Below are 14,040 nucleotides of genomic sequence, written 5' to 3'. Positions count from 1 at the left end.
ATACCTGACATGTTGCAGTGAGATGATGATGTCATTCACGAGGACAGATGCATTATGACTTGGCAGTTGGCATTGCATCTGTCAATCAGTAAAGGAAGTGAGCATGCAATTATCCACACTCTTGCATATTCGAAAGAGTGTGCAAGATGGATCCCACAGTGTCTAACGGTGGACCACAATTGCACAGAAAAAGCATTTGTCTTGATTTGTTGCAACGTTTTGCAGCTAAGTGGGAGGCCTTATTGTCCCAGGTAGTGAAATGTGATGAAACCTGGGTTCACCATTTTGAGACCGAAACAAAATGACAGGCAATGGAATGGTACCATTCCCACTCCCCACAGAAGAAAAAATTTGAAGCAACTGCTTCCGCTGATAAGGTCATGATCACCATGTTCTGGGACTGAAGGTGTGATTCTCACTGATGTGATGCCAAGAGGTGGAAGCATATGTTAACACATTAACAAAACTCAAGAAACACTTCCGGTGACTTTGGCGCCACGGCAACCCAGGAGATATTTTGCTGCAACACAACAAATTTCAGACCCACACAAGTCTGAGGACTGCTGAGCACATGGCAAAACAGGGTTGGACAGTGTTACCCCATCCACTCTACAGCCCTCACCAAGCCCCCTCGGACTTCCACTTGTTTGGGCTATTAAAGGATCCCATTCGTGGAAGACTGTTTGACGGTGATGAGGAGGTGATTCACACAGTGAAGCACTGGCTCTGCCTTCAGGTCAAGGATTGGTACTGACAGGGCATACACGCCCTTGTTTCGCACTGGTGGATGACCGTAGAACAGGATGTCAATTACATGGAAAAAATAGGGTGTGTAGATAAAACGCCATTCTTTCATTGTGTAATTCTCATTATGGTCAATAAAGAATTGTTGAAGAAAAAAATGTGGTGCGTTACTTTCTGGGCAACCATTGTAGTACCAGGATCCTGAGCGTACCTGCTACACCATACATTTAAAAGAAACATATAAACTTACTACTTTAGGAATTGTGTCAACCTGAACATCGTTCTTCCTTCTTTATGATTAGATGTCTGTTAATTACTGGTAATGTATACATGAATTCACAGGTAGAATCCTGAGCATATTCTTTTCCAATTTATTTTTCTTCTTACATGCATGACATTTTCATATATCTTAAAAAAGAGTAGGCTACTGAATTGAAATCGCTCATTAGACACTATTCAACACTCCGCTAATGAATGTATTTTACTGTTAAATGTTTATTTTTTGTTTTCATTTCTACAAATACAAAAGTTCATTTTTTGAACCACTCTGGAACAGAAGCCCTTGTTATACCACCTACAATAGTGTCTTGATGCTTTCCCTTGTTTCCAGAAGATTTTGCATCTTCTAGCTAAGCCTGTCTTCTCTGCTGCTATTGGTGGCAGTATAGTGGCAGTTTCTCAGGCAAATGACAAGCTGTGAGTCTGGTCATAAATCACACACTGGAGAAGCACATGTAAAGTAAGTTGATTAAGGATGGAAAAGACCTACCGTAGTTTAATAAGAAAATGCTGAGAAAGAGACTGTTTCACCTATAGCACAAAAAGTTATGCCAAATGGTCAACAGGCGGAAGTTAGTAGAAATTTGTGCATCTTTAAAAAGACTGATGCATGAATCGTGCAATTTACACCGTCATGCATTAGTAAATGATCCAGTAGAGAATCCTAGAAAATTCTGGTTTTACATAAAATCACTTAAGTGGGTTTGAGGCATCTATGCAGTCACTTGTAGATCACTCTGGTGTGGCAGTAGAAGACAGCAAAGGAAAAGCTGAAGTTTTAAATTTTGCATTAAAACAACAGCAACAACATCATTCACACACGAGGATTGTACGGACATACCATCATTTGACCGCTGCACAAACTCCTGTACGGAGGACACAGAAATAGGCAACCCTGCCACTGAAAAGCAGCTGAAAGAGTTGAAAACAAGTAAGTCTCCAGAGCCAGGTAGAATCCCAATTTGGTTTCACAGACATTGGTCCCACCCATAGCTTAGATTTATTGTGAGTCTCTCGTCCAGAGGAAAGTCTGTAGTGACTGGAAGAAAAGGACAAGTAACTCCCACATATCAGAAGAGTAAAAGAATGGATCCATAAAACTGCCGACCAATATCCTTAGCATCAGCCTGCTGCAGAACTCTTGAGCATATTCTAAGATCGAATATACTAAGCTTCCTTGATAATGAACAAATTCTGTCCACAAACCAGCACAGATTTAGAAGGCATCACTTATTTGGCCTTTGCTCACGATATCATCTACATCTACATTTATACTCCGCAAGCCACCCAACGGTGTGTGGCAGAGAGCACTTTACGTGCCACTGTCATTACCTCCCTTTTCTGTTCCAGTCGCGTACGGTTCGCGGGAAGAATGACTGTCTGAAAGCCTCCGTGCGTGCTCGAATCTCTCTAATTTTACATTCGTGATCTCTTCGGGAGGTATAAGTAGGGGCAAGCAATATATTCGATACCTCATCCAGAAACGCACCCTCTCGAAACCTGGCGAGCAAGCTACACCGCGATGCAGAGCGCCTCTCTTGCAGAGTCTGCCACTTGAGTTTGCTAAACATCTCCGTAACGCTATCATGGTTACCAAATAACCCTGTGACGAAACGCGCCGCTCTTCTTTGGATCTTCTCTATCTCTTCCGTCAACCCGATCTGGTACGGATCCCACACTGATGAGCAATACTCAAGTATATGTCGAACGAGTGTTTTGTAAGCCACCTCCTTTGTTGATGGACTACATTTTCTAAGCACTCTCCCAATGAATCTCAACCTGGCAGCTGCCTTACCAACAATTAATTTTATATGATCATTCCACTTCAAATCGTTCCGCATGCATACTCCCAGATATTTTACAGAAGTAACTGCTACCAGTATTTGTTCTGCTATCATGTAATCATACAATAAAGGATCCTTCTTTCTATGTAGTCGCAATACATAGAAGCATGGGTTGTGAAGCATGGATGAAGGACAACAGTCAGATTCATTTTCCTAGCATTTGACAGACTTTTGATAAAAGTTCGAGCATGTGGAACAGATTCTTAGATATGTGAATGGCTTGAGTTCATTTTAAGTAATGGTCCCAGACGGTGAGTGTTCATTGAAGACAGAGAAAGATGTCATCAGGGGTACCCCCAGAGAAATGTAATCGGACCAGTCTAATTTTCTGCATACATAAATGATCTGACAGATAGGGTGAGCAGCAATCTGTGACTATTTTCTGATAATGCTGTAGTGTATGGGAAAGTGTCATCTATGAGTGACTGTAGGAGGGTACCAGATGACTTGGATAGAATTTCTATCTGGTGTGATGAATGGCAGCTTCCTCTAAATGTAAGTTAATGAATATGAATAAGAAAAACAACCTATCGTGCTTGAATACAGTATTAATGGTGTGCTATCTGTCATAGTTGTGTCAACTAAATCTCGTGGTGTACGTTGCAAAGTGACAGCAAGTGGAACGAGTGCCAGATATTGGTTGCAGGAAAGGTGAGTGGCCAACTTTGGTTTATTGGAAGAATTGTAGGAAAGTGTCTTTCACCTATTAATGAAACCACATACACAACACTTGTATGACCCATTCTTGAGTACTGCTTGTGTGTCGGGGATCCCCACAAGATCACATTAGAGAAAGACATCACTGCAATTGGAGGTGAGCTGCTAGATTTGTTACTGGTAGGGTAGATCAACATGCTAGTTTACAGAAATTTCCCCCGAACTGAAATGAAAATCCCTGGAGAGAAGATGACTTTTTTTTGGGAAAGTTTAGAAAACCTGCTTTTGTGGCTGACAGCAAAATGATTCTATGGCCACTGACATACATCTCTCCTAATTACCACAAAGATAAAATAAAACAAATCACAGTTTGTACAAAAACATATAGCATATATTTTCATTCACTGATGTCTTATGAGATAATATTCTGAGGTAACTCCTCATTTAGGTTAACAGTATTCAATGTACAAAAGAAAATAATTACACATGCATGTCTTGCAGGTCCCTCTTTAAGCAGTTGTGAATGCTAATGACAGCCTCACAGTACATTTATTCACGTATGAAATTTGTTATCCAGAATCAAGCTAAGTTTGGGAGTAAAATGCTCTGCTTTGCCGTTTAATGAATCTAACTGTGGTTCAGAAGGGGTGAAACATGTAGCTATAAAATCCTTTGACTATCAACACACAGGAATAAAATGTCTGACAGACAGTGGAGGTCTTTTCAAATGTAGATTAAAGATGTTGCTCTTTAACAACTCCTTCTACACCATGGAGGAATTCTAAAATAAATAATTAATAATAATTATGACCAGCATGTAGCCGTGTAAAGCACACCAGTTCAAGAACATTTTTCCACATAAGAAATTTTTCATTTGGTGACCCTCTTTGCCTCATACAATTTCACCCATGTCAGTTTTCACTATTAATTATGATAGGTACTGCAAACAAATCTTGCACTTGGGCACCCAACCAGCTTGGCATCCCAGGCAGCTGTTTCTATTTGTGATGTGTCCTCTACAGAAACCTTAACAATTTTGGTGTGTCTGGTGCTGCTCTCACCTTGGCGCCCCAAGTGTGCCACTTTCGACCTAAACTGGCCCTGATAATATTTTTTTTTTTTTTTATAGTTGTACATAAGTGTTCTACGTTTGTTCTGTTGACACATTTCACATCAACATTTACCATGAACCTGATCTACAGAACAAGTAAGTAAGTAAACAACTGACCAACTAACTAACTAGACAGTCATTTTCCCTAACTCTGTTTAAGAGTGAAAGAGGTAAGGGAACAACAAAGAGGTACAGGGTGTCCACCACGTACTGTACAGTACATGGAGTACTTACATGGATGTAGATGTTTACCCTTTAAACTCCAGATGCTGGACATGTGTACGTTTAATGCCATTCCTCCTTTTTCACACAATTTATTTGCCGATATGACAGTATGATCTTCTAATGGAGTTCTTTATTTTGTTTTCCTTTCACTATTCAGCTCAAGCACTTTTTATTTTATTTTATCAATTAGAAATGGATTTGTTATAAAATAACATTTGCTGTTGCCAGTCCTTTATTTTCTGCAAGTGCTTTTACACATCAATAACGTTACACCTAAAAAGGTCATAATATGTGAAAAACACTCTTGTTAATGGGCATTATTTTCCAAAATTCACCGTGCAAAAAATTAAGGAAATATTTGACTGACAACAGCAAGTGTTGGTTGATAAAAAGAGTCACAAAGGCAGTGTTCAAAACTTTACCTTTTGCTATATTTGTCTGTAAATAAATGGCTTTGTAATTTTCTTACTGTGCTGCAGATGTGCAAACAATTATATTTTACATGTTATACTGAAACCATCACCCAAAAATTAATAACTTAGAAAGTGTGGGCTTATGTATACCTCAAAAACCATATTTGTTCTATTGTTGCTTTACAGTGTCATGGGAGAGAAAGGTCACTCAATCTGGCTGAAATGTATCAAAGAAATTCTTTATACGCTCCTTCAGATAGAGTAGCATTTTAAGTGAAGAGTTTAAGTTAACTTTTTCTGCAGGTTGGTAACAACTATGATCACACAAAATGCAAAAATTAATTTTTGTTTAGATCATGCTTACAGTTAACACCTCTGTTACATTAATGGCAAAATCATAGGGATTAAATCACAAAACCATTCCTCACGTCATATATACCACAATGGTATTATTAATTTTTTTCAGAAGATGAGAAAAATGATAAAATGCAACAAAACATTTCAGAAAGGAGGTACCAGGGCAAGGAAACAACTTTCCAGTCTAGCAGTGAAAGGCTGTCCTGCATAGTGAATGCAATGTGGATGTTACAACAGTACCTACCCCAAACCATCACATTTCTCATTTGTGTGCAGGTGCATTCTCATGTAAAATTGTTTCATTACTTCTTTTGCAACTCAAAGCTGTTCAAGTAGTTTTTATCCAGTTACCCCAGTACATCTGCATAAAATTCTCAAGTTGCATTTTATCGTTAACATCTTCCTCAATATGATGAACCTATCTTGATCCCAATAAAACACTTATCGTGTCTTATCGTGTTTATTCCAACATATTAAATCACCAGTAATAAGTTTCTTTCACATCTCAACCACAGAAACAAATCATTGCAAAAACCACATGAATGCCTTTTTAAAATTGTACAAACATTCATGAGAAATCCTTATTCACATCTGCAAATGGTCAACATTCAAAAAATGCAATGCCTCGGTGTTGCCGCAACTCTATAGGTGACTTTTGTTTTCACCTGCAGCCACTGGTGATTTGTAGTTAACAGCGCTGCTAGCTATCAGGGATTTTCTTAACCTGACTCTACTATAGCCAGCCAATTTAGGCCCGAGCAGCGATGAGTTCGCTCTCATTCTCTGCGAGTCAGTTGATGCCAAGCTCTGATCAAAGCCTCCCAATAAACCATCAGCAAGTGTGGGCAAATTTCCACTGGCAATCAACTGTTCACATTGAAGCATTTTTTTCCGTTTATATATTTGAACAAAACATACTCACAAAACAACTGCTTTATAAGCCACACAGACAGAACTATTCTGCTGAAGAAGTTACACTAGCATGACATGTGGTAACTTCATAAAAACTAAATTTCAGCAACATCAATGTCATCTTTAAGGTTTGCAGAGAAATCATTGTCTTGTGCTTTTAAAGGTCAAATTACGATACCATGATTGAGTCTTTCTTGCACACATTTTGAAACTGAAATTAAAAAAAATACCTTGAGAACTGTATCTAGGAAGTTCAGATATGTCACCACAAAGTAACCACATAATTACCAACAAATTACATATTTTTGCAGATAAAAACCAGCACACCACTAACCTGAACAAGCTGGGTAGCACTAAAGCTCTCTGTTGCAACAAGAGCTGTCAATGTGTTTGTCAGCAACTTGACGTATTTCTCAGCAACTTCTAAATCAGTCAGTTTGCTCAAAAGACCATGAAACCTCAAAAAAACTGTCACGCACTCTGGTACTGTTAGCTTTGCACGGCCCTCAACATCTATCCTGCAAAAATTCACAAGTTTTAAAGAAAAGGTGCTTACATAAAGAAACACACAATAAAATTTCCTATTCACGTTTTCCATGGTGAACAGAGAAATGTGACAGTATGCAGAAATTAACAACAATGATAACAACAACAGCTGTGTTTTGACGAAAGATGCCAAAGTCATATTTTACTTAAAAAGGACCTGCACAATCCCTTAAAATGGGAGGGATATATATGGCAATTCAAAATGAACGTAGTGATTACAAATAGCTACTTATATCTTACAGGTGTTCTATATGACACCCCCTTGGTTACCCAGGCACTGTCTGGGGATCATCTGTTTCACACCATATGCCCTGAAACATATATGGAATCACCTATGCAAGTTTCGTGTACTGGAATCGGCGAGGTCTTTTATATAACCCCATAACAAGAAATCTGTGGGCGCCAGGTTCCGAGAGTCAGTGGCCAAGAGCAGAACACAGAATCGCCATGTCCAGTATGATGAATTCAATTATTTGGAAGTGTGAATTAAAAACGTGCGAAATTCCAGTCTCAACGTGAGGGTGTTTGCTCTTGGTGAAAGACGTAATCCATGAAATCTGTATCAAGCTGTGACATCAACCACTGCTCAAGTATGTACAGGTAAATACTTGTTGAAAAATTTAGTTTAATGAGGAAAAATTGCCCATAAAATTTCTGTGCTGACACTGTAAAGAAGACATTAACTTCTGGTATGTCACACAGATTTTCAAGTATATAAAAAAGCTCTTCTGTGCCCAATAATTTAAAGTTGTGCAGGTTACTCTTCACTGTTCTTCTGTAAGTCAAAATTTTGACTTTCTCTTACATTTTCTTACTGATGTGCTGCTACGTGTTAAATATTCATAGCCATCTGTAACCACTTTATTCATTTTGTCCTGTACTTTCCCTATGTCAGAAAAATCTATCTGCACTGCAGTTGAGTTTCCACATTACACTGTGGGTCCCTGTACAACTGACTGGGTGAGCCCGTTCCCACACATTCAAACAAGCAGTTGAGTTTATGACATTTTAGTTTTTCTTTGATGTTCATATTAGCTTTATAAGTGGTAGCATTCAATGCAGAAATGTGAGTCACTTAGCATCTGCCACAAAGTTTTCCAGTGAAAGTACATACTAGTACAAAGGAAAAACTGTACTACTAATAGTTTGATCACATGCCATAACATCTGTGGTCACTTTTGACACAGTATTTCACAAATATATGTTTATCTCAACACATTTGACTCTGGGCAGATTACTTGTGCAAACCGATGCAGTTACTTACTCTTCATCAACATACTGATTCAAAGTCTTGGTCAGGTTCAGGGCTGCAGCTGGAAAAGGATGTCTAACTGATACACTGCGCACATAATAAAATACCGTGCTCAGTCGGTCACCACGAGCAGCTTCCACTAGAGCTAACTGGTTGTATGGATGACCACTGCATGGTGACAGTTGCACTGCATATCTGGAAAAAAAGTTTTTGTCACTTGTTGCTTTGCAAGTATAGGTATCTTTCCCAAATAGATTATTATAGACCCTAATGACCGACTCATCACACATGAAGGAAGAACTGTAAAACAACTGCCACTACAATTAATCAAACAGATCATTCCACAGTCCCTACAAACATACAAATAATAAGACTGCAGAATCTGTAGTTCCATTTCTTCAATTCAGTAAAAAATTGTAGATATGTAAAACATATTAGATGAAACATACAGTTGTGTACCCAACATCTGTGTACCCAACATCTGTGTACCCAACATCTGTGTACCCAACATCTGTGACTGTTACCCCCCCCCCCCCCCCCCAACCGCATTTGGTCCCTGCCAACTCGATAAGCAATCGAGTGGGTGTACCTATGCATAGAGTGCGCCAACCACAAATAATACTGATATGTACCATTCCATTGTTGTTTTACAATTGCGAGCCCACTTCTATTCCTTCATTTTTGCTTCAGCTAACATAGCGATAAGTTGTATTTTATACGTCCAAGTGAGCAGCAGCAGCAGCAGCAGCAGCAGCAGCAGCAGCAGTAGTATAAAATAAACAATGAGCCAGGTGAGGAAAAATGTACAATCTGTGCAAGAAAATGACTCAGATTACAAGCTAGCATCGCAGCCCCATAATGATGCAGTTGCCTATGAGATAACTAGAAATGGGATAAGTTTTTTTGGTGTGGGGGAGGGGGGGAGACCTGATGCAACTGCACAATTTAATGGTTCGAGTGGGTCATTACTGTACATTAACACGTGTACGTGGCAATAGAGTAAGACAACAAAAGTTTATTTTATTATTGTTTAATTAGACAGTGATTTGGCTCATATAATGCAAGTTAGTTACATTAAGATTAAACTGTGATTTTGCTCACATATGTTTACCTTGGTAACAAAGACAGCTCTTCTTTACATGTGCACAAAGTATACTGTGCGGCCACTAGTGTTACGAAAAACGGTTAAGGGTGAAGACAGCTACATAGTAAAGAATGCCTTCTATAGTCCGATTAAAATTACTTGATAGTCGACGTCTGTCACTTGCTGCTACAGTGTTGCACATTGGCTACTGGCTACCGCTTGATTACAGGTGAAAGCCAAACATTCTGGGTCACAACACAAATGCCGTTAATGCATAATGTGGAGCAATTTTGTAAGCAGCTGCCATGAGGTATGTTGGAGACGCGAGATGCTCAGCTGACAGCTGAGTTTAAGGGACTAATGACTGAAATGCAGGAGAAAACACATTTTGTAGCCCTGAATTTAAAAGCGTGTCCTAAGCTAATCAACACCTCATCATGCACAATCTATCTGAAAAAATAGGAGTCAACAATCTGTGGCACAACTAAAAATCACAATCGATTTGTTCACAGCAATTACAGCTAACCTCTATGAGCAAACTCAAAACAGAAAAAAAACTGGATTCACCACTAGAAGCAAACTGCAGTTTCTCACATCATTGGTTACTTAAAACTATGCTCACATCAGCTACACAAGCTGCTGTGTTACCAGCTGATGAGCAGTCTTTGTTGGCACTTGATTACATATTACAGGTGACACAAGCAGATTGCAAACAAAAAAAGAATGACAGGAAGAAAAATAAGAGCAAACAAAAAGTCAATACAATGCAGCAAAGAATTAGAAATAAAAGACTTACATTTAAACCAATTAACTGAATAAAAGTAACAATCACACTCTTTTTGATTAAATTAAAAAAACTACATTTGTAAAGATTCGCACCTACGATCTTCTATACTTTCGGTTTACACACTAACCAACCATTGTGCTATGGAACAATGCCGGCTTAAGTATTTACATTTATGACTGTAGTCTTCCAGTTGCAATGGTGAATTGCAGCCTTCAAAAATTTGGTTTCCTGCAAAGTTTATCCAAAGTAATTCGATATCTGTGACTATGATAACTGTGTATATGATGCTGAATTGCATCTTGTGCAGAAGTATCCCGTAGTGCTTGGTTTGTGCAATGTATGAAACATGTATTCCATTTGCATCATTGTGTGTGTGTGTGTGTGTGTGTGTGTGTGTGTGTGAGAGAGAGAGAGAGAGAGAGAGAGAGAGAGAGAGAGAGAGAGAGAGAGTACGAAATAAAAGTTCCACACCCATGAGACAGGCGAAATACCCTCAGACTTCAATAAGAATATAATAATTCCAATCCCAAAGAAAGCAGGTGTTGACAGATGTGAAAATTACCGAACTATCAGTTTAATAAGTCACAGCTGCAAAATACTAACGCAAATTCTTTACAGACGAATGGAAAAACTGGTAGAAGCCGACCTCGGGGGAGATCAGTTTGGATTCCGTAGAAATGTTGGAACACGTGAGGCAATACTGACCCTACGACTTATCTTAGAAGAAAGATTAAGTAAAGGCAAACCTATGTTTCTAGCATTTGTAAACTTAGAGAAAGCTTTTGACAATGTTGACTGGAATACTCTCTTTCAAATTCTGAAGGTGTCAGGGGTAAAATACAGGGAGTGAAAGGCTATTTACAATTTGTACAGAAACCAGATGGCAGTTATAAGAGTCGAGGGGCATGAAAGGGAAGCAGTGGTTGGGAAAGGAGTGAGACAGGGTTGTAGCCTCTCCCCGATGCTATTCAATCTGTATATTGAGCAAGCAGTAAAGGAAACAAAAGAAAAGTTTGGAGTAGGAACTAAAATCCACGGAGAAGAAATAAGAACTTTGAGGTTCGCCAATGACATTGTAATTCTGTCAGAGACAGCAAAGGACTTGGAAGAGCAGTTGACCGAAATGGACAGTGTCTTGAAAGGAGGATATAATATGAACATCAACAAAAGCACAACGACGATAACGGAATGTAGTCAAATTAAGTCGGGTGATACGGAGGGAATTAGATTAGGAAATGACACACTTAAAGTAGTAAAGGAGTTTTGCTATTTGGGGAGCAAAGTAACTGATGATGGTAGAAATAGAGAGGATATAAAATGTAGACTGGCAATGGCAAGGAAAGCGTTTCTGAAGAAGAGAAATTTGTTAACATCGAGTATTGATTTAAGTGTCAGGAAGTCATTTCTGAAAGTATTGGTATGGAGTGTAGCCATGTATGGAAGTGAAACATGGAAGATAAATAGTTTGGACAAGAAGAGAATAGAAGCTTTCGAAATATGGTGCTACAGAAGAATGCTGAAGATTAGATGGGTAGATCACATAACTAATGAGGAGGTATTGAATAGAACTGGGGAGAAGAGGAGTTTGTGGCACAACTTGACTAGAAGAAGAGATCGGTTGGTATGACATGTTCTGAGGCATCAAGGGATCACAAATTTAGCATTGGAGGGCAGCGTGGAGGGTAAAAATCATACAGGGAGACCAAGAAATGAATACACTAAGCACATTCAGAAGGATGTAGGCTGCAGTAGGTACTGGGAGATGATGAAGCTTGCACAGGATAGAGTAGCTCGGAGAGCTGCATCTAACCAGTCTCAGGACTGAAGACCACAATAATAACCGGTCTCAGGACTGAAGACCACAATAACAACAACAACAACAACAACATTCTAAGGAGGATAGACAGAGTTCCTGGCAGAGGGCTGCGAGGTGGATTCCAGCTGGTTATCAAACCCGAGGGTGGGGATCAGGGGTTGATGCCGTATGCCCTGACGCTGGCTACGAGCGCTTTTCACTTGCTGTGTTACAAAATAAGTAATTTAGCTAGTAATTAATCATTTTTGCTGGCTATTCTATAGTATTTACGTGCATTAGTGTCAGATACACGTGATAAATTAAAGGTTTCAGTCTTTATTTGCATCTGAATAAGATAAGCGAAGTCTCTGTTTAGGACAGTTCTGGGTGTACGAAAACATTTGTTTACATTCTTAACTGACGTTAAATATGTGGGATTATCAATAAATTCAGTGCACAATAATTAGTATTTGTGATTATTAGTGTCATTTAGACTCGATACATTGAAGGTAGCAGTTTTTGTACATTTTATTAGGAATAGTGATACTGACTGATTTCTAACCTCACTTGTAAACGTTTGACTAGAGCAACCTGCGACCGTTAACAGTTAAACAAACGTGGTAAATTAGTATTACACTACAATATCTGAGTAAATCAGTGTTACAATACAACTTCTGAGCCCTTATTACATATGGTTTAGTTAGCAGAACGCGAAAACCCACCTTGGCGTCTGCTTAAATTGCTTAGCTTGTTGTGGGCTTTAGTGATCGTGTACTGTAAGCCCACCGGTTCCTATAAAGTAGGATTTGTATTTGTGCTTTATATTCTGAACTCTTATTGTCAGCTAAAGGTTTTGTTTTGTACCTGCATCTGTCAGTGTACAATAGCCAGTGTTTACGTTTATTAGTGTCATTAGACTCAGTAGCAGTTTTTGTAGTTTTATTAGGTCACTTTCGCGTGTATGTAAACGCTTGTTTAAATTACAAATATGAGGGATAATCAGTAGGTGCAGCTTACTGTTGAATTCGTTTATAATATTCACTAGACAGCCCCTAGCTGTTTACTGTAGGTTACTGTCTTATTCTTTAGTATTCACTAAATAGCCCCTAAACAGGAAAATAAGCACCAGATCTCGCTTCTACCATAAATTTTTATTTTCATTATTGAGTGTCCTTTCTGCCAACTAGAGTGTAGCTGTTAACCTTGTGTGACAGTAGATTTCCTTAAGTTTTTTAATAGTAAATCAGTTATTAGCTAGATGGATAGGGACTGTGTCTTTTGTGTGCGGATGCAGGAGGAGTTGGCCAAAGTCCACACGCAGCTGGAAGCTTTTTTGGCTACAATCAACAAGCTCTAGAGTGCCACCTTGAGGTGCGGTGGGATGGGGTGCCTGGGGCAGCCTCTGCTGTACTAGATGTGCGGAGGGGGGGGGGGGGGGGATGTCACAGCTCTCTGTCACTGAGCCGACCTCAGGTGCGACTGAGCCGGCTGGCCGACTCTCATCTCAGTGTGGGTGGCAGACTGTGTCGAGGTCTTGAGCCTCAAAGTGAAGGCTGCATGGGGGAAGCAGGCTCCTGCCAAATCCCATGCACTTTGCTAATAGATTCAGTGTGCTATCTGATGCTGGGGGGGGGGGGCGGTGAGGGGGGGGGGGGGCTGAACCGGATCAGACTGCACCTTCTGCCAGGATAGTGGCTGCTCCTTCAGCAAGATCCGGACAGGCACACGGGGGTAGGGATTTGTTAGTTATTGGGAGCTCCGATGTTAGGCAGGTCATGGAGACCCTCAGGAACATAGCGGTTAGGGCGGGGAAGAAGTCCAACGTTCACTCTGTGTGCTTGCCGGGGGGCCTTGTCCAGGGTGAGGAAGAGGCTCTTCCGGCGGCTATCAAGCGTGCGTGGTGCAGCCAGCTACAGATTGTTGCGCATGTAGGCACCAGCGATGCCTGTCGTCGGGGTTCCGAGGAAATCCTTGGGTCCTTTCGACGGCTGGCTAAATTGGTGAAGGTGGCCTCCATCTCTCGAGGAGTGGAAG

At 39.9% G+C, this 14,040-nt stretch overlaps 1 protein-coding gene across 1 annotated transcript in view; it reads right to left on the bottom strand.

Moving 5' to 3' along the window:
- The window catches only part of LOC126248527 (nonsense-mediated mRNA decay factor SMG7-like), a 194,137-nt gene that overhangs the window by 78,260 nt on the left and 101,837 nt on the right, over positions 1-14,040 (bottom strand). Inside the window, exons 12-13 of the mRNA XM_049949581.1 lie at positions 8,353-8,535; positions 6,877-7,060 (exon numbers count right to left, since the gene is read on the bottom strand). Coding sequence (XP_049805538.1) covers positions 6,877-7,060; positions 8,353-8,535 — 367 coding nt within the window. The remainder of the gene's footprint in view (positions 1-6,876; positions 7,061-8,352; positions 8,536-14,040) is intronic.

The sequence above is a fragment of the Schistocerca nitens genome, chromosome 3, assembly GCF_023898315.1.
Source record: "Schistocerca nitens isolate TAMUIC-IGC-003100 chromosome 3, iqSchNite1.1, whole genome shotgun sequence".
In the NCBI taxonomy this organism is placed as follows: domain Eukaryota; kingdom Metazoa; phylum Arthropoda; class Insecta; order Orthoptera; family Acrididae; genus Schistocerca; species Schistocerca nitens.
This window is presented reverse-complemented; position numbering and strand designations above follow the sequence as displayed.